General features: G+C 34.9%; 3 protein-coding genes across 4 annotated transcripts in view; 1 reads left to right on the top strand and 2 right to left on the bottom strand.

Annotated features, from left to right (window-relative positions):
- Positions 1–805, bottom strand: part of ppp1cb (protein phosphatase 1, catalytic subunit, beta isozyme) — a 12,800-nt gene extending 11,995 nt beyond the window's left edge. Inside the window, exon 1 of the mRNA XM_024274004.2 lies at positions 656–805. Within this exon, the coding sequence (XP_024129772.1) occupies positions 656–707 (52 nt within the window). The 5' untranslated portion in view covers positions 708–805. The remainder of the gene's footprint in view (positions 1–655) is intronic.
- Positions 806–1,669: 864 nt separating this feature from the next.
- plb1 (phospholipase B1) lies at positions 1,670–16,293 on the bottom strand. Its single transcript, XM_024273979.2, has 43 exons — positions 15,548–16,293; positions 14,996–15,042; positions 14,847–14,916; positions 14,681–14,744; positions 14,565–14,599; positions 12,469–12,535; positions 12,177–12,225; positions 12,030–12,095; positions 11,881–11,946; positions 11,760–11,809; positions 11,602–11,671; positions 11,418–11,525; positions 11,293–11,346; positions 10,422–10,475; positions 10,271–10,339; positions 10,136–10,196; positions 9,994–10,052; positions 9,837–9,910; positions 9,712–9,755; positions 9,051–9,159; positions 8,921–8,972; positions 8,761–8,841; positions 8,508–8,573; positions 8,330–8,430; positions 8,166–8,247; positions 7,896–8,000; positions 7,708–7,803; positions 7,568–7,639; positions 7,411–7,488; positions 7,266–7,326; positions 7,125–7,183; positions 6,859–6,926; positions 6,317–6,360; positions 6,127–6,226; positions 5,995–6,046; positions 5,810–5,890; positions 4,371–4,436; positions 4,158–4,252; positions 3,838–3,919; positions 3,656–3,760; positions 3,483–3,578; positions 3,319–3,393; positions 1,670–3,248 (listed from the first exon to the last, which is right to left on the bottom strand). Exons 1-43 carry the CDS (start codon positions 15,777–15,779, stop codon positions 2,979–2,981), a joined length of 3,435 nt encoding a protein of 1,144 aa, XP_024129747.1. The 5' UTR covers positions 15,780–16,293; the 3' UTR covers positions 1,670–2,978.
- A 2,347-nt stretch (positions 16,294–18,640) lies between these two features.
- On the top strand, positions 18,641–20,525 carry ypel5 (yippee-like 5). 2 transcript variants are annotated; one of them, XM_024274027.2, is made up of 3 exons: positions 18,641–18,825; positions 19,264–19,430; positions 20,027–20,525. In XM_024274027.2, exons 2-3 carry the CDS (start codon positions 19,290–19,292, stop codon positions 20,249–20,251), a joined length of 366 nt encoding a protein of 121 aa, XP_024129795.1. In that variant the 5' UTR covers positions 18,641–18,825; positions 19,264–19,289; the 3' UTR covers positions 20,252–20,525. The 2 variants fall into 2 exon arrangements, with proteins under 2 accessions (XP_024129795.1, XP_024129786.1); XM_024274018.2 differs by having other exon boundaries at positions 18,643–18,825; positions 19,260–19,430.
- The last annotated feature ends 712 nt before the right edge of the window (positions 20,526–21,237 follow it).

The following is a 21,237-nucleotide window of genomic DNA, read 5'->3' as shown; positions in this document are numbered from 1 at the left end:
TAAAATGTCTTATACTTGCATTATATATTTGTATTCAACTATATCTTTTTCGGGATAAACCATTCAGCATGATTATGACATTCTCTAAGTTTTGTGTGAACATTTTTTTCCCACTAATTACTAAATTCCTGTTTTATTTATTTGAGCTTAATTGAATAAACATGTTATGAGTCCGTTAAGTTGATCGGAAAAGTTTCGCTTCTGCGAATATAAAGTGTGAAGTTGAGCGTCTAAAGTGCGTTTTAATACATGCATGTTGAACGCGTAGTGGAAAATGTCGCTGCCCCTCCTTCTGAAAACTGCACCTTTAGCTAATAAATGAGGCAGAATGCCGCAAACATACGATATCCCCGTCCTACGAAAATACACAGAATTAAATTACAATTTCCCAACAAAATTTGCACAAAATGCGCAACTTAGAAGGCGTAGGCGTCCACTGCTGACAGTGTTTATAAACATGGTCGGGCAGCTAACGGTGGCGTTAGCTAGAGAGCTAACGTTCACCATTACCAACAAATGGCACGAGCCCAAGTAGCTAACATTTAGCGGCTTTTTCCGAGACCACCGTCCTCCACGACAAGTCAGTACTACACCCAGCACAAAGCTCACAAACTTCTAACTCGGGTTTACATCAACTTCTTCACAAAATTGTTACCTTCAAGGAGCCGAGAGATGAGGCTATCAACGTTCAATTCTCCCTCCGCCATCTTCACACTGATACTGTAGCTGGCAGCCCGGTCAGTGCCGTAAATGAACGCTAGGTGACGCTGTTTTGATGAGTTGTCGTAATGACACAAGATATGGCGCTTTTATTTTTAAAGGACGGTTGAAAACTTCCTTTACTCAGTAAAATATGATTATTAAAAAAATGATTAGTCTTTTTCATAGTATTTGCACGGATATTTCTGTTTTATAAGCATATTATTTTTGTATTTTCTTCAAGATTTTGAAAATATCTAGTTCTATACTCAGTTAATTTTTCTTCTTACCATGCATAAAAGTAAATATACCCACACGAAACCTTCTTTAATTCTTATTATTTGACAAAAATAAGATATAGTGAACCTCTAAAAAATATATATAGGAATGTGAAAACCGTAAAACTTGGTATTTATTAGAAAAATATAATATATATAAAAATAACTGTATAAAATAATATATATATATATATCTATATAAATGTCTCTATATATGTCTCTATAAAAATAATATAGGTAAAAATAACTTGTTATACACTGAGCTTTCCCACTTCTTCACTATGTTGTGATTTACTCAAATATGCTCTGTAATCATAATTTTATTCCACATCTACTGTTCTGTGCTTTTTTGAGCCCCCTCTTTTAGTTTTTTTTTAAGCTTTGTATCATTTTTAAATTTTGTTAATAAAGTAACTTAAGAATATACATACAAAATATATTTTATGTTGCAAAAGAAATAATTTTTTGTTGTCTTGTTTTTATCTTGTCATTTATTTTATTCAAACATTTGTATATTTTATTAATGTTGCACTGCCTTTTTAAACTTATAGAAATCACTGTAAAAGGCAGTTTTTATATTAAAAGATATGTATTTTTTGCTGATTTTGTTGAATAGAATTGTTCAACAATTTATTACTGTCTGCCACATAGAAATTCCTTTATAACAACAGAAGAATACAGAAAAAACCCAGTGGATGTTTGTAGACTTTAATTAAAAATGAACACAGTCAAGATAAAAAAAAACTTTACTAAATATACTTTTGTCATTTGTGCTCATGTTTTTAAATTACATTCATTGCACTTGATTTGAAAGGAATGGTAAATAAACAGAATAACTTACTTCATTTAACACATTTAACAAAGGAAGGAAATTAACGATGACCTCCAATACAACGATTGAATCAACATTAGTTTCAATGATTGTGTAAAATTTTGTGCAGACAAAAAAATACTGTAACTGATTGTGTGCAATACCTTTTGTACAAAATGCACTAAAATGCAGATTTTAATTTAGTTAATAAATTATGTTACTATATACAGGAATTCCCATTAATAAACAGTAATTGACCATATTCTCCAAAATCTTAGATGTTATATAGTAGGATTACAGTTTTAGTCTCACACAAGGAGACTAAAAACTATTAGTTAAGGATCAATTAAGACACAACTGACATCTTTTTAGTTTGTAAAATCAAATAAATGGAAAAAGATGACTGATTGGAGAGTGGTCATAACAAATGTTCTAGTGTTTTTATGACTGCAGACTGTATACCTGTTAATAAACCTCATAATTGCAGTCTAAGCCGCTCTGCTGCATGTATTATTATTATTTGGTGATATTTTGTACTTTTAGATGTTTCCTTGACAACCTGTCTATATCACATAGTAGATGCAGCTCTTAGTTTACCCTCTCCAAACCACTTTTGAAAAGAACAAACAAGCAATTGTTTTCTTGAATAGAAAAAGAAAATTACAACTTAGTTAGCCTTACTTTGGTTGAATTCAATTTTTTGGCAAGTTTTTTGACAATCGCTAAAAATCTCATTGACGCTCTATGGTAATTAGTATGTGTTTACAAAAACAAAAATAAGTGCATTCATGTTTTTTGTTTGCAAATTAGCATAGGTTGTAATTATGTGCTTTTAGAGTTTGTTGCTAGACCAGCTACAACGTTTAAATATTCATTTAAACTTAAAGCAACAGTAATGTATAAATATGGGAAAAACACTTTTCACCGTAAACCTCTTACTGCGATTTTATGTACTTCAGGTTGGAATTGATTCCTTCTTAAGTTACATCTGCATCTGTTTATTTTTTGTTTGTTTGTTTGTTTTTCAGAAATTGTGGTTGAGAGGCGCCCAGTTATTAAATCTACATCACTAAATGTTACATAAAAAACACTTTAACTAAGCAAATACACCTCCCAAAGTCACTTTAAATAATGTGGTGGTTGTTATTGTTTTTAGCGATTTTGGATTTCTGAGGACGGTTTGGAACATTTCAAAATGTTGTGCCCTTCATCTCCACTCCAGATCGCTTCTTCTTGCTTTTCTTGTTTTTGCAGTAGAAGAAGAGTCCAACGACGGCGCTGCCGACCAGCAGACCGACGACAGCCACCACACCGGCGACCCATGCTTCCACTTTCCCTGAGCAATCGGTCTTAAAGGACTCGTCTGTGCTCTGTGGTGGGACCATTGTGGAAAGACCTGGAGCTTTGGTTGTGCTCAAAGTGGGCATGCTGTTCACCTGAGTGAAGATGTAAGGATGCTCCTGAAACACAAAGATCCCAGAGTCAGGCAAATCTTCCAACAGTTAAGTCAAAGGTTTTCCGTATTCTCACCTCTGTCGGGCATTTAATGTTGCTTCTGTTATTTCGGAAATTGTTGTATGTCATTTTGTCATCAACTGGCTCCATCTAGAAGAAAGAAATTTGACTTATAAGGCGACAAAGTTGAACAACATAATAAAAGTTAACCTTTTATTCACTTGGCTTGCCAAACTCACCATATTGTTCCACAGGGCGGCCGCCATGTCAGCTTGTCCTCGTTCGCTAAAGTGGAAACAGTCCACAGAGAAGTAGGTAGTATCAGGTTTCCCATCCTGGAAAAGAAAGTCACAACAGTCCTGAAGCGAAACGCTCAGACAAACATGCAGCTGTGAAAGGGGGTGGAGCTTACAGCATCTAGAGGAAGGATGGAGTTTCTGAAAAACGGCTGGACAACCGCGGCAAAGTCTTCTCTGCCATTGTAGCGACCCCCATAAACCAGGTTTGCAGTCTCGACCTAACAGAAGGAAATGCAAACGTTAGCATGAGCTAGCCTCACCAAAGTCACAAATGTTAGTGTCACTCTGCGCTGACCTGCATCTGCCGATTGGCCCGTTTGACCTCAGCCAGCTCTGGAGAATCCTCTCCAGGGTCCAGGAAACAGGGACACACAAACCTGTTAGTAGGCAATAAAAGAGAAATACATACAAATTATCTAATTTGCTCATTTCACAGATAGAAAGATTCATACCAAAATAGAAGCAGTGAACTATAGAGTATAAGACGCAACTGAAGTCCAGAAAACTGGCCTGGATGATGGATGTATCTGTCCAGTTTAATAAAATACTAACTGTTTTATCTGTTTTTGAATCGGTGGTCTTCATCAATAAAAATGTAATAGGATTATTGCCTACTGTTGTATCAAGTTGCATCCCAATGTGTTCTTCTTAATCTTGCGAAGGCCTTCGATCTCCAAAATCTCCAAGACGTTCACAATTATTCGTGGAACCTAAATGCAAATAGGGAAGTTTAATCAGTGAGAGCAGAGAAAAGTCGGCATTGATTATGAGTATGAGATAAGAGATGTGACGGAGTTTAGTATCTTGAAGAAGATGACATCTCCTCACCTCTTCATACAGCATATCCAAGCTTGTCATCATGTGATGGCTGTAGTTCTTCGGTGAATAGGAGGCCTGCAGATTGCACAGACAGAATATCCACAGTTTAAATCTACACTTACTGATTACAAATGCTAGTACTGGGTTGGACCCCTTTTGTCTTCAGAACTGCCTTAATCCTTTGTGGCATAGATTCAACAAGGTTCTGGAAGTTTGGTCCATATTGACATGAAAGCATTACACTGATTTGTTGGCTGCTCATCCATGATATGAATCTCCCGCTCCACCACATCCCAAAGGTGTTCTATTTGGTTGAGATCTGGTGACTGTGGTTTGAGTCCTCAAAAGTCATTGTCATGTTTAAGAAATCAGTCTGATATGGTTCCAGCTTTATGACATAGAGCCTTACCCTGGGTGCCTTGACCCTGGGTGCCCAATGTGGGGCCAAACTTGGCCAAAGGTTCTCTTTTGGCACACCAAGTTGTGGAAGAGTTTAGTGTGCAAAACCCCTGACCCATTTCCCATTGATTCTTTACGGTGTTCCAAAATGCTGCACCTGTAACATACTTTCTGCCTACGGGTGGTGCTATTAACACTTTATTTGCCTGTGGCTATGGGTGAAATAACCCAAAAGTGAGTTTTTTTTGTGTTAAAATTTCCCAAGAGCCTTCTCGGTCACTTCCGATGCTTTTAGCTGCTTTTTTTTAAGCTAGCCAAGATGGAGCGACAACGGCAGTGGCAAATGGATAAAATCATAAGATCAGCTCCACTTATTTTCTTCTTTTATTTCATGACATGCAAAAAAATATTATATTTGGCCTGCAGACTAGGATCCTACTTAAATTTCGCCCCTCTGAGCGAAAAAGTTTGGGCACCCTGGGTCTTGACCACGTCTACATGTCTAAATGTATTCATTTGCTACCATGTGATTGGCTGATTAGAAATTTATTGGGCAGGTGTATCTAACAAACGGATCAGTAAGTGTAATGATACATGAAGATTTATCAGATCATATCATAAACTGGTTTTGCCCTTTGGTATTTTTGCTTCCAAGCACAAGCTGTGATAGAAGGAGAGGAGGAAAACAGACGTGGGATGAAATGAGTCCGAGTGGACTTCTGCGTTGTTTGTGCCTCTTAAAGAACAACGCCTGTCCCTGTGTCCCGCGCGAGGAGGGAGGGGGGTGAAGTGACAGAATGCTCTCATTGAAAAGAAAGCATGTCTGCTCTCATCTCGCTCTGATACAACAAAACTATTAGGGGGAGGGCGGCTCACAAAGCTTCATTATTCTGCTTCAGTGCTCAGATCGATTTGGGAAGCGATACTATGAGACAACTCTGCACGGAGCATCACAAAACACTCCGGGATGTTTAGACATGGCTTTGTGGAGATCCATTCTCTCCAGGGAAGCTCTCTTCTTCTCGCAATGATTTCTTAGAGCGACTCACCCGGTCAGTGCAGTACTGGCACAGGTCATTGCCTCCGATGAAGAGGGTCACAAGCTTCCAGTCATTCTCAAAATCCACACTCTGGTGCCACAAAACGAAAGGTGGAAGATTCAAACAGACAAGTAGAACAAAGACCGTTGGGAAATATTGTAATTTGAAAAAGGAGAAAATTGTCTTTAACTCACAGGATCAGCTTTCATGTTGTCAATCAGATTTCTGACCTGCCCTGGGATGCCTCTGATGGGTTATATAAAAAAACAGGTTTTAAATTAAACATATGGACATATAAATGTTAGTTGATTGAAATGAGAACTTACGAGATTTTTGCCCCAGAGATCGCCATGTTAAAGCCTGTTTGTTCTTTTCCAACCCCAAATGACATTCCTTTGATATTAGGATTAAACTTCTTGAGGATATCTGATGAGGAGAAAGGAGAAAATCAACAGTTTTCTTCAGACCTGCTCTGACATCTGCTGGCCATAATGTGCATTACAGCACAACGCTTACTTGGCAGAGTTGTGACCGTCTCAAGAGTTTCATCCCCTCCAATGCTGATGAACAAAACAAAACAAAAAAAAAAAATCAATATCACTTTAATGAATCATAAATAAATGTGAGTATATGTAGAATTGATTCATCAGAGCCTGGATCAAGCTCCAACAATTGTACTCCTGGAGGGTGTTTCAGTTTGACCACTAGGTGGCGATTGCGCTATAGCATTACAGCTTATTCCAGAAGAAGAAAATTGTGCTTTAGAACACAAATGGTTACTTAAAAAAAGTATTTTATTTAAAGAATTTGGAAAATTCATGCCTGTGATTATATAAAGATGTACATTTAGTCAGGAATGTATGTTTAGGTCGACTGAGCATTAGCATTAGTCGTCCTATAGGAAATCCCATTATACATTAGCATCAAGCTAACAGACTTTAGCATTATGCGTTAGCTCGACCTCTACTTTTATGGATTGATTATTGATTTATTAAGCTTAGATCGGTTAATGGATGTTATTAACCCAGCCCTGAGTGTATGTATGGGACACATCTCACCTCCACGACACGCCTCTGTCCTCGTTCCGCAGCCCTAAAATGTTCTCTGCTCTGGCTCCAAAACCGGCCTGGAAATTTTACCAAAATATTATTTTTTTTCCATTTAACATGTAAGCTGTGGCACAGAAAAGAGTCATAGTAACAATAACATTTGGATAAACTGGATCTGGTAGATAAAAAATGAAGATTAAAAGAAAGTAACTAAAAACCCACTTTCTAAAGGACAAAATAATTTTTAAAAATGTGATGTTTTTGGTTTTACCCACCGTTAAGGAGTCTCCCAGAGCACCCACTACCTTGATGTCACCTGGTCGTACTTTGTGAGCTGAATGGAAGATCAACAAAAGTTCATTTTTTTAAATGTTTTATGATTTCTATGAATTCTTAAATATGAGACAGAAGCTCACCGGAAGTGGGGACAGTGTTAGATGGAGCTGTGTTAACACAAGCGAAGTCGCTTCCCCAGTTCTAAAAAAAAAAAAAAAACACACTTACAAAGGTAAAGTAGTGTAAATCTTTTTGTTTGCATTATTAGACGGAAAAGGGACCTACTGTGGCCGGAGCAGGAGTGGGTGGAGGTCCTTTATAGGTGTAGTCGCTGTTATTAGCAGTTCGTATGAATGGATTTGTCTGGTAAAAGAGTAAAAATATCCAATGAATGCAGACAAATGATAAAAAATAAAATATGTATGTTTTTGTGGTGACTTACCTCTGATGGACATTTCAATTCAAGGCCTTCTGTGAAGTTCTGAGTGAACGTCTTGTCTCCCACTGGTTCTAACTACAAAAGTGGAGGATTCAGGTTAAAATCAAAATGACTGAAGTTTCCTGCAGACAAGAGAATCTCACCATGTTGTTCCAGAGAGCCTGAGCCATGGCGGTGTGCGCTTTCTGGCTGAGGTGAAAACAGTCAGGGGCAAAGTAAGAGCGATCAGGCCGGCCGTCCTTTCACAAAAAGACAGGAGAGAAATTAGGAATCCAAACAGAAAAAAACCCCAAAATAATCAGAATATATATGAATTTTTGCTTGCTCTTACGGGTAATCTGGGGAGTACAACGTCTCTAAAGAAAGGCTGCAGCACCACGGTGAAGTTGTCATGTGTGTCATAGCGACCGCTGTCAATCAGCTGTCTCATAGCGAGCTGAAAAGAGAAAAAAAAACACTTAAAAGTGATATTCGTCCAAGAAAATTAAAGGACTTTCAACTGATTTACTTTGTAGTCAAAAAAGAAGACATTTAAATGGAAATAAAGGCACTGATGTCATGAAATATATATAGTTAAATCTTAAATTTCAGTGTAGGATACCTGGTAAGCTCGATTCAACTCATGGATCTGCTGAACTTCTGCTGAATCCTCTTGGGGTTTAACTATGCAGGAACAAATTATGCTAAAAAATAAAAATAAAAGCTGTAATACAGAAAATGGGACTTTATTTATTTACTAAAGAATTTGAGTTTTTTATTACTCACCCCACAAACCAGGTGGGACATCCCAAAGAGGGGTCATTGTGCAGCTCACGCAGAGGTGAGATGTACAACATCTCCACCAGATTGACAATAGCTCGGGGAACCTGGATGAGACATAGTATGTGGTTAGTCTGTCAGTAATCTGGATTATGGCTTTCACATGATGAGGAGGAAAACATACTTCTTGGTGGAGAATGTCCAGAGCCTGACTGATCCGGATGACCACATTCCGAGCCGAGTACTGGATCTGCACAGCAAACATCTTCATCACTCAATCATTTCACAGATATAATTACTGTTTTTTTTTTAAAAGAAAAAAATGTAAATAATTTCCCAAAGGTCAAACATTTTATTTACTAGCATTTGTTCACTTTTTCAATTCTTCGCTCAGAAATACAAAAAAATACAGTAAAATGAAAAGAAAGAGTGCTTACGCTGTTCTTGCAGTAATCACAGATGTCATTGCCACCAATGAACATAGTGATGACTTTCCAGTCATTGTTGAAATCGATGCGCTGTGAAGATTTGACAGGAAAAAGCTCAGCTGTTGACTGTAAACAGGAAGTTTTCACTCATTGATTTGGCTTTCCATACCTCATCATTTTTCATTTTGTCCACCAGAGCGCGTGCTTGAGACACCATGTCACTGAAAATGGAAGACACAAATAAAATGATAAATAAATAATACTTATTTTTCTTATCTTGAGAGGTAAATAAGACTCACTCGCTCTGTGCTCCGGGTACGGCCACATTAAGAAAGGCGTTTGGACTGTCTTTGCTACCAGTCCCAGTGGAATATCCTGTCACGGCGGGGTTAAACTCCTTCAGGATGTCTGCAACCAAACAAAGACAGTGTCACAAAACTGTAACAGTCTCATGTTAAAGTGTGTTGGCAAAAAAAAAAGATGATTTCATTCACAATTTTTTTCTGGAATCATATGTTGTAAGGTCTCAAATCAAAGAATATACAAAAGTACTCTCATCTTTCTGAATTTGGCCATATTTCATATCCACAAATCTAAAATCTAAAATGTTTTATTGTATTCTTTTCTGAGTTAAATTTATATATTAACAGAATCCGAAATGGCTCAAAACGGTCCAAAAGCATAGCTCCAATATTGCTTTTTTTTAAAAGAAAAAAAAAAAACACTAATTGGACTTGTGAGGTGCAATGAGCTAATAGTAGAGTGTAAAAATAGGGTTGATGGGAAATTAGCTGAGGCTAACTTCCCTCCTAAACAGTCCCACCCACAACTCAAAGGTGAATTTCTAACGAACTCTTTGATATTGGCTAAAAACAACTAAATCATAGTAAACAGACCACTGGGAATGTGTTAGAACAAATATATTTGGGGTCAGACTTTAAGGAAAAGAGACAAACATACTTGGCAGAGTTGTCACTGTCGTCAGGTTTTCATCACCACCAATGCTGAAAATAATAACAGTTTATCTTTACATGAACTTTGTAAACAAAATCTGACCTTTTCTCCAGTAATTAAGCTCAACTTACCTCCACGACAGCCCTCTGTACTCGGTAAGCAGGAGGAGAATGTTGTCGGTTTTTGCACCCACACCATTGGCTGCCTGCAGAAATACCAGACGGATCATACAAAATCAATAAAAACATGCGATGTCTGAAGTAAAAGGACAAAAACAGAAACACTTACAGTCAGAGAGTCGCCTAGAGTGCCAACCACCTTGATGTCTCCAGGCCGGAGCTCATGAACTGAGCAGAAGGATAACAGTTTGTCAAGATGAACTTTTTCAAAAATATGTTTAAAAAAATAAATGAATGTATTGTCTTTTCACCTGATGTGGGGGTCGTAGGTGATGGAGCTCGATCAACACAGGTTAAGTCAGAACCCAAATTCTGGAAACACAAGTTTACTCCAGTTTTTCACCAATTCTACTCTCTGCTTCTGAAATATTTCTAAAATCTCTTACGTCTGCTCGTGATGAGTCTCTGAGAGTCACGGTGGGGGAGTTGATCTGGGTTCTCAGAAAAGGCCGCTCCTGAATTTAAGATCATTTTTAATAAACAGGCTGACAGCGAACTCTGTAAATGAGATGTTTGTGCACAGTTGGAGTGCCTCACCACTGTGGGACAGGGGATACCCAGGGTCCGGGCCGGGTTTGTCGATGCCTGGAGCTGGAAGGGTTATTTAGAATGTCAAGATAAGTATGCTGCACAGAGCAAATACAGGAAATAAGTAGCAGAAATTGATTTAATCAGTGACTGAAGTTAATCTTTACATCTCTTATCTAAAAAAAATTCAATTCTAATCTAAATTAAAATAATACATTTTAAAAATAAAAAAATAATAAAAATAAAATGAACATTATTTAAAAAATAAAATGTAAAATAAAAAATAATGAATATCTAATGTTAATTACAAAAATAAAATGTAATTTTTTTTATTTAAAAAATTGTAAAAAATAAATACATAAATAAATAAATATTTTTTTTCTAAAATCAACGAAAATTAAAAGTAAAAATAAATACATAATAAATATTAATTTAAAAATAAAATGTAGAATAAAAAAATAATAAAATGAACATGAAAATGAAAATAATAAAATGGAATATAAATAAACATTATTTAAAAAAATAAAATGAAAATAATGAATATATAATATTAATTGCAAAAATAAAATGTAATTTTTTATTTAAAAAATAAAAAAATAGATAAATAAATACATATTTTTTTCTGAAATAAACAAGAAGTAAAAATTAAAAATAAATAAATAATAAATATTAATACAAAAATAAAATGTAGAATAAAAAATTAATGACATTTAATTTCAAAAATAATAAAAATAAATAAATAAGTAAGAATGAATAAATCTTTAATCTACCATGTGTCAGACAAATGTTAACATTTGATCTCACTCTTGATTTGGATAAGGATTTTTTCAAAATTCCGTTTACTCTTGACAGAGATGTAGTAAAATCAATGAAAACTCACCAAATTTGACCACAGCTGAAGAGCTAATTCATTCTGCACAGCCCACGTGTTTGCCTAAAAGAAATATTTGACATGTAAGTGACGTGTTAACTTCTATTACTATTGTTTGTAGTTTTAAAACTCACGTCAGGTGACTCGGATTCAAGGATCACTGGGGAGGACTGCATCACAACAGCAAAGTCGTCCTTTCTGCTTTCCCATTTGGGATTTTCTAAGAGTTGATTTAACGAGTTCTGAAGAAAAAACAAAAAAAAGGTTCAAATTTTGTGTAGAAAAATGTTTACAGCGGACGACACTGATGCATTTTACCTGAAGTGCTTGCAGAACAATAGCTTTCTGAAGACGCTGGTTTATGCCCTCCTCCGTCATACATTTACACCTGATAAAGTAAAGGAGAAGAAAAGAGTTGTTTCACATTATAAAAAAATAAATAAAGGAAATTTGACTTAAATTACAAAAATACTCACTTATCATGAGATCCACTCCAGACTGCCACATGGATCAGAGTGCGATGCAACTGTGAGCACACGCATCACTTTGTTACACTTCTGCTCTATGACACAAAGCTTATAGCTGCACATTTGTTACCTTCTCCTGCAAGATCTGCAGAGCTGCTTCCACTTCCTGAACTGCACTTTTAATATCGTCAGCAACCTGAACAACAAAACAACAGCAGTTGTGCAGAAGTCGACAAAGAGAGTCCTAGTTTCACTTTGTAGTTCAAGGTAAAATCTTACCTGTGGCGAGCAGGAACAGATCCCGTCTGCAGGGACGAGCACCAGGACAACCTTCCAGTCTGTTTGCTGAAGGAACACAATTGTTTCACGTCGGGGTTTGAATTTACTGCAAAGATTTGTAGAATGTGTTAAGAAAAGATGCCCCACCTGGTGGGAAATGGAGAGTACCAGGTCCTGAGCTTCTTTTGATAAACTCCTGTAAAATAATTGATTAGAAGTTAGTAACCGGATAATTATGTAATAATAGGACAATAATACAAAGTTAAGTAGAGGTTTTTCAACCATTTTTAATGCAATAATATGTGTAAAAATGATTAAGAATAATTACATCTAAATTATTTGCATGTTTGTGGCTATATGTGTATTCTTATATTTTAATTTGATTGCTTGAAGTTTTCTTTTTTCATGCATCTGTATGACTGACATCCTTGTGTCTCACCTGGACTCCATTAAGGTCTCATCCACATGCTCAGTGGTCATCTCCGGATTCAACATGGAGAGCAGCTCTGATCAAACATTAAAGATAACAGGTGAGGAGACAGAATCCTTCAGGACACAATGATACAGCACATTATCTGCCTCGTAAGATCCCCGCCGCTGCCAAAAGAGCTCCATTAATGTTGTGCCTACTGTGATGCCGCTTGAAGGTCAGTGCCTGCGTTTATAGCCCGCTATCTTATCTACGCCGATAGACACCAAGAAACAATCGTTTTATGGATCCGAAAGCTTTTCTTCAAAGTCTGTTTGCCGTTTGGGATCTATTTGCAGCCGAATCAAGTTTTTATTAAACCTGAAATGTACTTTTAAAACGTAAATTGCTGCTGAAAGTGTTAAGATGAGTTTTATTTTTTTTAATTAAGTTGTTTATAAAGCATATTCAACAAGTCAAACATTTATTTCTGTTCAAGGTTGAATTATTTTCTCGCCAAGACTCTCAGGACATCACAAATACTCGGAGTGAGGTTAAGGTCTGTTGTATTATCGGACTCTAACGACTCCTAACATTGTTTACAGCAGAGTCTGCCTCCTTAAGGCTGGAAATCCTCCAGCTCAAACTTTGACCACTGTTCAGGTAGTCAGTTAATCTGTATGTAACTCCCTGCTGCACTTTTCTAATGAGAATTTCTGAAGTTCATCTAGATTTCTAAGGAGAAAATGTATTTTTGGTTTGAAAATGTTAAATCTGTGCATCTTTTTTTCCACGTTTGCACTGCAGTTCCATGCACAGGTCAAAAGCTCGTTTTGTTTCTTCATCCAAAGCTTTTATTATTGCTTTATAGTATTTTGGAGAAATAGTTTTCTAGTTTTAATAACTGTTTTTGAAATTTAGTTCATTTACGTTGCATTCATTTTTTTTACATGATCACTTTTGGAGGAGCTTATTTACTGTTTGTTTGCATATTTAGTCAAAGAAAATTCAATTTTTATTAATAAATCAGTTGATGCACAAAAACGGAGACAACTAACTTTGGTTAGTGTTGCATCAAACGTAAATAAAATGTAAAAAACAGCGTATTTTTTTTTTTTAATAATTCATGTATTTGTTGAAAACTTCAGGATAAATGTCAAAAAAATGTTAAGGAAACTTGATCTTTTTGAACACAATAGTTTGAAAATTGTTGTTTAAAAGTTTTGAATGTACTGTATTTATATTTAATCTGGAGGTGCAGCAAGCTTATTCCAAGAATATTTCTAATAGAAAGCAGGAAAAGTTGATCAGATCGGAGCTCCAGCATGGAAATAAATTCAAATAAATCTTCATTTATGTAGCACTTTTTAAAATGAAACATAACACAAAGTTAAGTTACACCTAAACAAAACAAATAATATAAAAACAAGCACAACAACAACAAAAAATCTAAAAAATTTAATAGAAATCAATAAATATTGCCAAAAAAAAGGGATGTTTTAGTTTTATTTGCATGCATGCTTCGTGTTCTTAATAAAGAACTTTAAAAGGCATTTTCGGTTTGGTTCATTAAGTCAAAGTTAGAAATGGACTGTAATGTCTTAGTGACATTTTTATTTTCAATTAAAGAAGATTTTGATTATTGTGGACATAAAATGATATATTGTGGAACTGAATCTTTTTTATTCAAATAGCTTAATTAAATTACATGTAACAACTTATAGCAATTTAGTAACTAAATCTAAAGTAAAATATTAAATCAGTCCAAAGAAAATTATTGATTTGAACCAAAGTAAAAAAGACCTTGCGTTCATTAAAATGAGTCATTTAATTAATTTAAATGAAATACATTTTTTTTGCACTGATGTACTTTAAAAAAGTACTTGAATTAAACTTAAAAATAAAATTTGAAAAAGGTAAATAATTTTAAATGTAACAAATTACAGTATTTTTGTTAATTGATGCAACGTTTCACTTTTTTAATGCCCCCTTACCCACCTATAACTCCAGTTGTGATTTTAAGTGATTGATAAGAAGGAGATTTATCATTTTATTTTGTGCAACATAATTACTTCCCAGCACAAGTGAAAGTAGATTCCGTGATAACAGATAATAAATCCTCTTACCTGCTAATCCATTGAGAACTCTGGAAGCTTCACTTCTAATAAAGACAGATTTGCAGACAAAATTTTAAAAAACATTAATTAATCTAACAGTTTATGTTTATTTTTTTGCTGCTCACCTTTGTGAGGCAGGAATTCCCAGAACATAAAGCGCTTTGACATCGGCAGGAGTCAGAGAATGAACTGATTTAAAAAATAAATAAATAAAAGTTAGTGTTTTTGACGCAATGGAGTCGAATCTTTTGGCTAAACAAAGCTATTAAAATCCTTATTTATGTGAATTACCTGATGTGGGTTGAGTTGAGGAGACAGGTGTTGGTGAGCAGAGCTCAGGAATATACATTTCTGTCTGAATCTGTCAATAAAAGCATCAGAGGAAGAAATTTCACGATTTTATGTTATGAAATGTACAAATAAAAAGCATCCTGAAGTACCTTTTGAGATTGATCTCCTTTTTCTATCACCTTTGCCTCATAAGAACCTGTGTGAACAAAAAAAGATCTTAAACAAAATCTTTAACAAATTGTAACTTTTAGCACAATCAATGTAATTCCAGTATATTCTGTAGGAGAAAAGTGGCTTTTCTCCTACAGAATCTGCTGGAATTACATTGATTGTGCTAGCAGTTGAAGAGTTACAGTAAATCAAAGAACATAAACAGTTAAAAACAATCAGAAGTCAGTGATGCAAACAATTTAAAGTACCATTAAGATAAAAAAAAGGCTTTTTGGTTGTATTATGCAACTTGTCCCGGTCTATACTGTAATCAGCAGTCTGTTTGGATAAGAAAATTCCTTGAAAAGTTATTTCTGTCCCATTAAATACGTCATAAACTAAACACAAGCAAACCATAAAGGATTAAAGCAGGTTTTATCAACCACTACACAGGAAGTGAAGCTTTTTTTAATATATTTTTTAAACAATTCAAATACTATAACAAGACTTTGAAAAAAAATAAATTGTTTTTTGTTAAAAACTGTAATTACCTGTTAGTGTGGCTCCAACGAGGGCTACCAGAATCAGGAGCGAGGCCGAGGTCATGATGATGCCAGAGTGCTGCTCACACTGACAGGCTGCTGGCTCGTCGCATCTTTTTTTACCTGACAGGCAGGAAGCTTTCCCGCGGTTGTAAAAGTATACTGCTGCTGTGACGACTGTGAGGTGAGGAAAGAGCCCCAAAGGGGGCAAAGTTTTAACCCGTGGATCATAAATAACCATTCTCCTGCCGTTTTCATCTGATAATTCCCCAAAAAGCAATAAAGTTATATAATCTCATCTGATATCTCCAATGTTTTAGATTTCAAAAATGTGCGTGTTTGGTGTGATAACAAAGGGGTGATTAGTGGCAGAATTGGAATTATGATGTTTATTTTTTGTCACTGATGGATGAGGCAAAAATATACTTTCTTCAAAGAATATAATATGTTTCTTTCTTTATTTTTAATTTTTTCTATCTTTATTTTTTTTTAAATTAATTTTTGAGCAAACAGATAGAAGCTGAGAGCCTCATATGTGGGTTTATTGAGTATAAACCCATTTTGCATTTTATTCTAAACTTTATTTATATTGAAAAATATATTTTTTTAAATAAACTAAAATAATAATAATAATATATTACAATTAAATGTGTTTGCTTGTTTTCTCAGTCTTGTTTTCTGGTAAATTTGTTCGCTTACATTTTTTAAAATGTTATGTTGTATGTGTTATGCGTACTTAATTTAAATTTTTGCTTGTTTTTCATATATATTCTACTCCGTTATTTGTGTTTCTGATTTTTTTAATCTCTGGAAAATAAGATGTTGCATCTCAAGAGGTTTATCCTCCTATCTTAGTTTCAATGTGCAAATAAAAAAATAAAATAAAATAATCTACTAAGTGATCAGATGGATTAACAAGCTGCAAAATAGACTAAATCTGTTTTAATGGAAATTTGAGATTAACAATAAAAATGAAGGAAAAGTTTAAAATTGCAATAAAATATAGCACTTATTTGGTGCACATTTTTTTGTTAATTTTTTGCAAAACTAAAGTAAACTCCCTTTGCCACTTCATTCTTGCATAAGTGGTTTTCTTAATCAACAGACTGAGATAAAGATAAAGTTTATATCCTGGTGTTGCAAGTGTTTCTTCACCCTTACACAATCAAACTCTGTCAACAAAACATCCAGGTTCACTTTTGGGGATATTTTGAGATATGATTAAATTGATAAATGCTTTATGACATTGTCCTTAGACATAGTTTGCTGATAGCACAAACCTTGGAGTTAAAGGGAGGGTGAAAGATAAAGTATCTTGATGCTGTGGAGTTATCAGATTTAGAATGATCTGCCATTAAATGTTGGCTCAAAACATTACAAAAGCGATGTTCTTCCTGGTTGAACATGTGAGGCATGTTCTGTGATTAATAGTGATCTAATGATCAACTCCTTCATGTTTCCTGTTCTCCATGTTTTTTTGTTCTTGTTTTTTTACACGTTTTGTTCGTCCTTGTGTCTGTTACTGAGGACTTTGGACTAACTGCATGTCTTATGCAATTATTAACAATTAATCATCCATTACTATTGTACAATGAACACTTTCTACTTTCCTGTCACTGTCTTGCTGGCTTAAAATTAAAACAAATGGGTGAAAACTTTAGAACACTTGAAAAGAGACTGATAATAAACTGACATATTGATAGTTTGTGTTTTCCACTTTCATACTGAATATTTTCTCTAAATGTTCAACTTTTGTAACTTTTTATTGTCTGTCATATGATTTTCGCAGTTAATTTTTATGCAATTGATACCATGCAAACTGAGAGGTTAGCATCTATTTTCTTCTATTGTGCATCTTTTTTTAACGTATGCGCTGCAGTTAAGTGCACAAGCAAATGTTTTGTCTCTTCATCCAAACCTTTTTGATAATTCTTTAAATATTTCAGATAAATGTTTTTCCAGATTTAATAACTGTGCATTGATTTATTTTACCACTTTTAGAGGAGCTTATTTATTGCTTATTTGCATATTTAGCCAAACAAAATTAAATTTTAATTAATAAATCAGTTGATCCACAAAAACTGAGACAGCTAACTTTTAGTTAATGATGCAAAAAAAAAGAGAAAAAGAAAAATGTAACAACCAACTAATACATATATTTAATTTTGACAATAATGAAAAAGTATTCATTTATTTGTAGAGAAACTTCAGTGGTCCTTTTAATAAATGTTAGCTGAGGAGCCACATCTCATATTCGCAATGTTCCTCTTGTTAGATTTAAAACAAAAATATATGAAAGACAGAGTAGAGTTAAGTAGCAAGCAAACAAAAAGAAACAGACAAAATAAAACACAAGCTGTGATGCAAGTTAAGTATATAACCAACAAAAATATGCATGGACTTGCACACATAATAGCTCTCATTTTTGTGAGTAAATTGTTTTTTTGTGTGCTTAACAATCGATTTGTGTGTAATTTTTAAAGATTTGTGCATGTAGTTAGTTTCAAGTTGTTGTAATTTTTAATTTGTGCATGTGTAAATTGTATTTTGTAGTCTTTTTAATTTAATATTTTTTGTACAAATGCACAAAATATATTGCATGAGTTACAAATCAAGAATTACAAATGCATTAATTGGGGTGATACTATTACATCTCCATACATGGAAGCAAAACAGGTAGATTGTAAATAAAGTTAAAGATGTAAAAGAAAAAAACATTTATAATTTGTGTCCTTTTTAAATTTCCTCTCTATTTTAAGATGTTTTGACTTCAGTTCTTGTTCAATATCGATGTAGGAACTTGCCTAATCTATGAGCCCCAGGATCTCTGCTGGACTTACTCCATATCTATCACTAAAAATGAAATGTTTTTAATAAAATGTAATTACTGAACTTTTTATTTTCCTCGCAGATTTTATTTAAACATTTGTAATTAATGATAATATATATATATATATATATATATATATATATATATATATATATATATATATATATATATATATATATATATATATATATATATAAAACTTTTAAAGCATGTGTTTGGTTCCCCTCTGCTGCCCCCTGTCGGAGATCAGCGGAAGTGCCGATGCAGCAGGGTCTACTACGTCACAACCGGATGTTGATACTGACTCGAAGCAGCGCAGTAACAGCTGAAAAAGAAAAACAAAGCAACGACGACGACGACGAAAGAAACAACAGCTTTGTGCCTCGAATATTCTTCTGTTATCGGTGACATTATTTCTGAGCGAAACAGTCGGATCCCCACAAAGTTATTCGAAGAGGTAAGGAAGGTTTTCTAATCAAAAAGGTTCTCTTTGTCGTTGTTTTCCTGTCGTCGTTAGCTGTTAAGCTAGTCTGACGTTGGTTTGCTTTTAGACTTTCTGACTGACCTAATTCTGCGAACATTTTATGGTCTCAGAACGCAATGAAAAGCGATTAATATGGCACCAATGGGTTAGCTAATAAAAAACATTATTTTTTACCAAATTGTTTTTCATTTTTAACATCTATATTGGAAAAAAATACAGTCAATAAATATTTTTATTTTAATTAGATTTCACTTTATTTTTATTTTTTTAACAGATCTTCTGGTCAATTTGTCATGCTGGTTATTTAATCTAACACTGATTTTTTTTAAATTATTATTATTTTTATGTGATGGTGTTTCTGTTCTGTTTTATAGTGTTTTCTTTTTCTTCTTTTTTTTATCTTCCAGGTAGTGGTTATAATTCCCAGAGATTCAACGATGGGACGCATCTTTCTGGACCACATTGGTGGAACGCGTCTCTTTTCTTGTGCCAACTGTGACACCATCCTGACCAACAGATCTGAACTGATCTCCACGCGATTCACTGGAGCCACAGGCAGAGCTTTTCTCTTCAATAAGGTACAAAACAACCCAAAATCCTCCAATCATCTTTTGATCTATGTTCAAAGTATCCCCTGTGGTCTTTAAATTATGATTATAAGGCAACATTTTAAAAATCTGTCGTTTTCTAGGACATAATTTTTTTTCATCTACTTCTGATTTACAACGATTTGAAGAATTATAAAAAGAGCACCAGAAATGCAATTTAAAGCTTGGTTTTCTTTATATATATCCTCAATCATAAGAGAAATGCTCCAATAACATGTTACAAACATCATTTTAATTGGCGTGGGTCTTTAAAATCCCATGTGACAATTTTTATTATTTTTAAAAAAGTATTAGTGTTTTAATTATGACTATAAAGTTTTTGACCAAAACCCCACAACCCAAATGCCTTAAAAATACATTTTTTATGTTGATCTGAAGCCTCTGTTTCAAAAATCACCTCTGAGGGGGCGTGGCTTTTGGAGCTGAGCTGAGTAGCTCCACCCCTGACCTCAAACTCAAAAAACAGGATTTTCATCAGAGTGGGACTTTAAGATCCAACAATATTCAGTATTTTATTGTATGTCTGAGAATATGTGTTTTTTTAATTTTTTATTTGTGGACTTCAGGTGGTGAACCTCCAGTATAGCGAGGTCCAGGACAGAGTGATGCTCACCGGCAGGCACATGGTGAGGGACGTCAGCTGCAAGAACTGCAACAGCAAGCTGGGCTGGATCTACGAGTTTGCCACAGAAGACAGCCAGCGGTACAAGGAGGGGCGGGTCATCCTGGAGAGGGCGTTGGTTAGAGAGAGCGAGGGTTTCGAGGAGCACGTCCCCTCAGACAACTCCTGAGTTCCGGATATTGCCATGCCTTCTTTACCCCTCTCCTCTGGCGCAGCCATCTGCATATCACCATCTGCAGACTCGATGTTTTCAGATCGACCCCCACAGACCTACCAAACGAACGTAGACGTCTGCTGATTACAAGGAAAGTTCGTTGGATCTGCTTGAATATGTTTCCCTCAAAGTTGTGTGTCACACATATTTCTCTGATTTTAAGAAGTTTTCCCAGAGAGAGAAAGCCCAGAAGTGATCAAACACATGCATAAAGTTACAGATTTTAAGACTATGGCTGTTTTATTTAAAGCTACAATCACAGACGTAGAATTAGTCCGTCGTGCACTCTGCTTTGGTGGTATTTGTTCCTGTGCTGTAAATTTTTGTCTCCGATTGTGTCACTGGTTAGCACTGAACGCATTTAAAGCATCACAATAAGTGTTAAAGCTGTACTGATTACTTTCTGTAGTTTAATGGATGTAGTTTGAATTCTCTCATGTAGTTGAAACCATGAGGACCGCACAGAGTGATGTCATACTTAAGTATTCATCCTGTATGATAATGAACCCCTTTCTATTTTTGAAATGTTACACAAAGTGGCTTAACTCATCGCTACTGTTTGTGTTGTGGACGTGATTTCACGGTGGACAGTTGAATTCATCTGTTTCCATTGACTTTTTTATTTTGTGTGTCTGCACAAACGGCGTCTCCAGTGACTTGTGTCTTTTTGGACACTGAATGTGTTGTGCTACTGCTTCATTCAAAGACAAGATGGGATTCCGTTAAAAGCAGCTCCAATTCCGAAGAAATGAACACAGACGCCGTTTGAAAGTAAACTTTTGGCATGGTGACCAGCGCTCTTTATATAAGCCAAGACTCGGGGCATATCATGTCATGCAGTGACTCGTTTCTTAGAACATGAAGCTTTAAAGGCTCTCTGCTAAATAAGTGAAAGCTTTGTCTTTAAACTAGATCAGACCCTCTATTTTTTATTGAAAATT

This window comes from Oryzias melastigma, linkage group LG22, assembly GCF_002922805.2.
Source record: "Oryzias melastigma strain HK-1 linkage group LG22, ASM292280v2, whole genome shotgun sequence".
NCBI lineage: Eukaryota > Metazoa > Chordata > Actinopteri > Beloniformes > Adrianichthyidae > Oryzias > Oryzias melastigma.
Note: the sequence above shows the minus strand (reverse complement) of the source record. Positions and strands in the feature narration are given on the sequence as shown.

Bases quoted from the DNA above. Each gene is read 5' to 3' on its own strand.
- plb1 (XM_024273979.2), bottom strand. From the start codon at position 15,779: ATGGTTATTTATGATCCACGGGTTAAAACTTTGCCCCCTTTGGGGCTC. The intron at 12,226-12,468 runs GTGAGACACAAG...ATTATTTTACAG, and splicing joins GAGACCTTAATGGAGTCCAG to GAGTTTATCAAAAGAAGCTC. The intron at 9,756-9,836 runs GTAAGTTGAGCT...TATTATTTTCAG, and splicing joins TACAGAGGGCTGTCGTGGAG to CATTGGTGGTGATGAAAACC.
- ypel5 (XM_024274027.2), top strand. From the start codon at position 19,290: ATGGGACGCATCTTTCTGGACCACATTGGTGGAACGCGTCTCTTTTCT. The intron at 19,431-20,026 runs GTACAAAACAAC...TGTGGACTTCAG, and splicing joins GAGCTTTTCTCTTCAATAAG to GTGGTGAACCTCCAGTATAG.